This window comes from Frankliniella occidentalis, unplaced genomic scaffold, assembly GCF_000697945.3.
Source record: "Frankliniella occidentalis isolate FOCC.00 unplaced genomic scaffold, Focc_3.1 Scaffold31, whole genome shotgun sequence".
Taxonomy (NCBI): domain Eukaryota; kingdom Metazoa; phylum Arthropoda; class Insecta; order Thysanoptera; family Thripidae; genus Frankliniella; species Frankliniella occidentalis.
The window spans coordinates 732,907-733,807 of NW_026267161.1; the positions used below are offsets into that span (position 1 = coordinate 732,907).

General features: G+C 47.9%; 1 protein-coding gene across 1 annotated transcript in view; it reads right to left on the minus strand.

The window, feature by feature from the left end:
* Positions 1-277: 277 nt before the first annotated feature.
* LOC113212014 (NAD-dependent protein deacylase-like) overlaps positions 278-901 on the minus strand; it is a gene marked incomplete in the record, with an annotated part of 2,549 nt that continues 1,925 nt past the window's right edge. The window contains 1 exon segment of the mRNA XM_052265861.1: positions 278-555. Within this exon segment, the coding sequence (XP_052121821.1) occupies positions 495-555 (61 nt within the window).

Sequence of the window (901 nt, forward strand, 5' to 3'; positions counted from 1 at the left end):
GAGAGAGAGGGAGGGAGAGAGAGGGAGGGGGAGAGAGGGAGGGGGAGAGTCCTTGCTGCTGCTGCGGGAGTCTGCGGGATGGGCTATTCAATTACAGCTGTCCGGCAGCGTGAGAGCGGCTGCCCCGCCCCGCCCCGCCGTGTTGCTGCTGTCCCCCAACGAGGGTGCGATTGTGAGACAAAGCGGCGCGCGAATCGCGGAATCCGGAGGCGGGTATAGGAGGGAGAGAGATGAAAGCCAGGCGTTAAATCGCTTTCCGCGATACCGAAACCGAGCAGACGCTTTTGATTGTTATTATTGCCACACTTAATTTAGCAGAGTTGACGGATCACGTTCTTCAATGTACGACACTTTGAATACGGAACAGTAAAATCACGAACAGTTTATCGACATAACTGTAGGAATAACGCATTGGCACGATAACTCATAAACAATAAGACAAAGAAAGAAACGAGAAAAAAATATCACAAGAAAATTAATAATTAACGTTTATCTCAAACGACGCCGAGGGCCTCGGGTACCGTCGAGCCGCAGGGGCCTTTGAAGTAGAACGCCCTGTAACAAACCCAAGGCAGCAATGAGAGTGGCGGTCAAAAGACCCCCGGCTGAAAATACGTAAACACACCTCGTGGATTCGAGTGTGTTTTTCTACAAAGTTATACATTAAACTTTTTACACAAATTTCTGCGTAGCACGAGATCATTTTGACGCACAAATCCAAAACGCGAAACCTAGGTTTAACTTTTGCACAAACACATACAGTGTCCATAATTTGTCCAAAACGAAACCTAGGTTTAACTTTTGCACAAACACATACAGCATTACTTTTTTTTCCTGCCAAGCAAGCTTGAGGAGTGCTACTTTTAACATGCTCCCTCAGCGGCACCTTAGAGCAACCCCC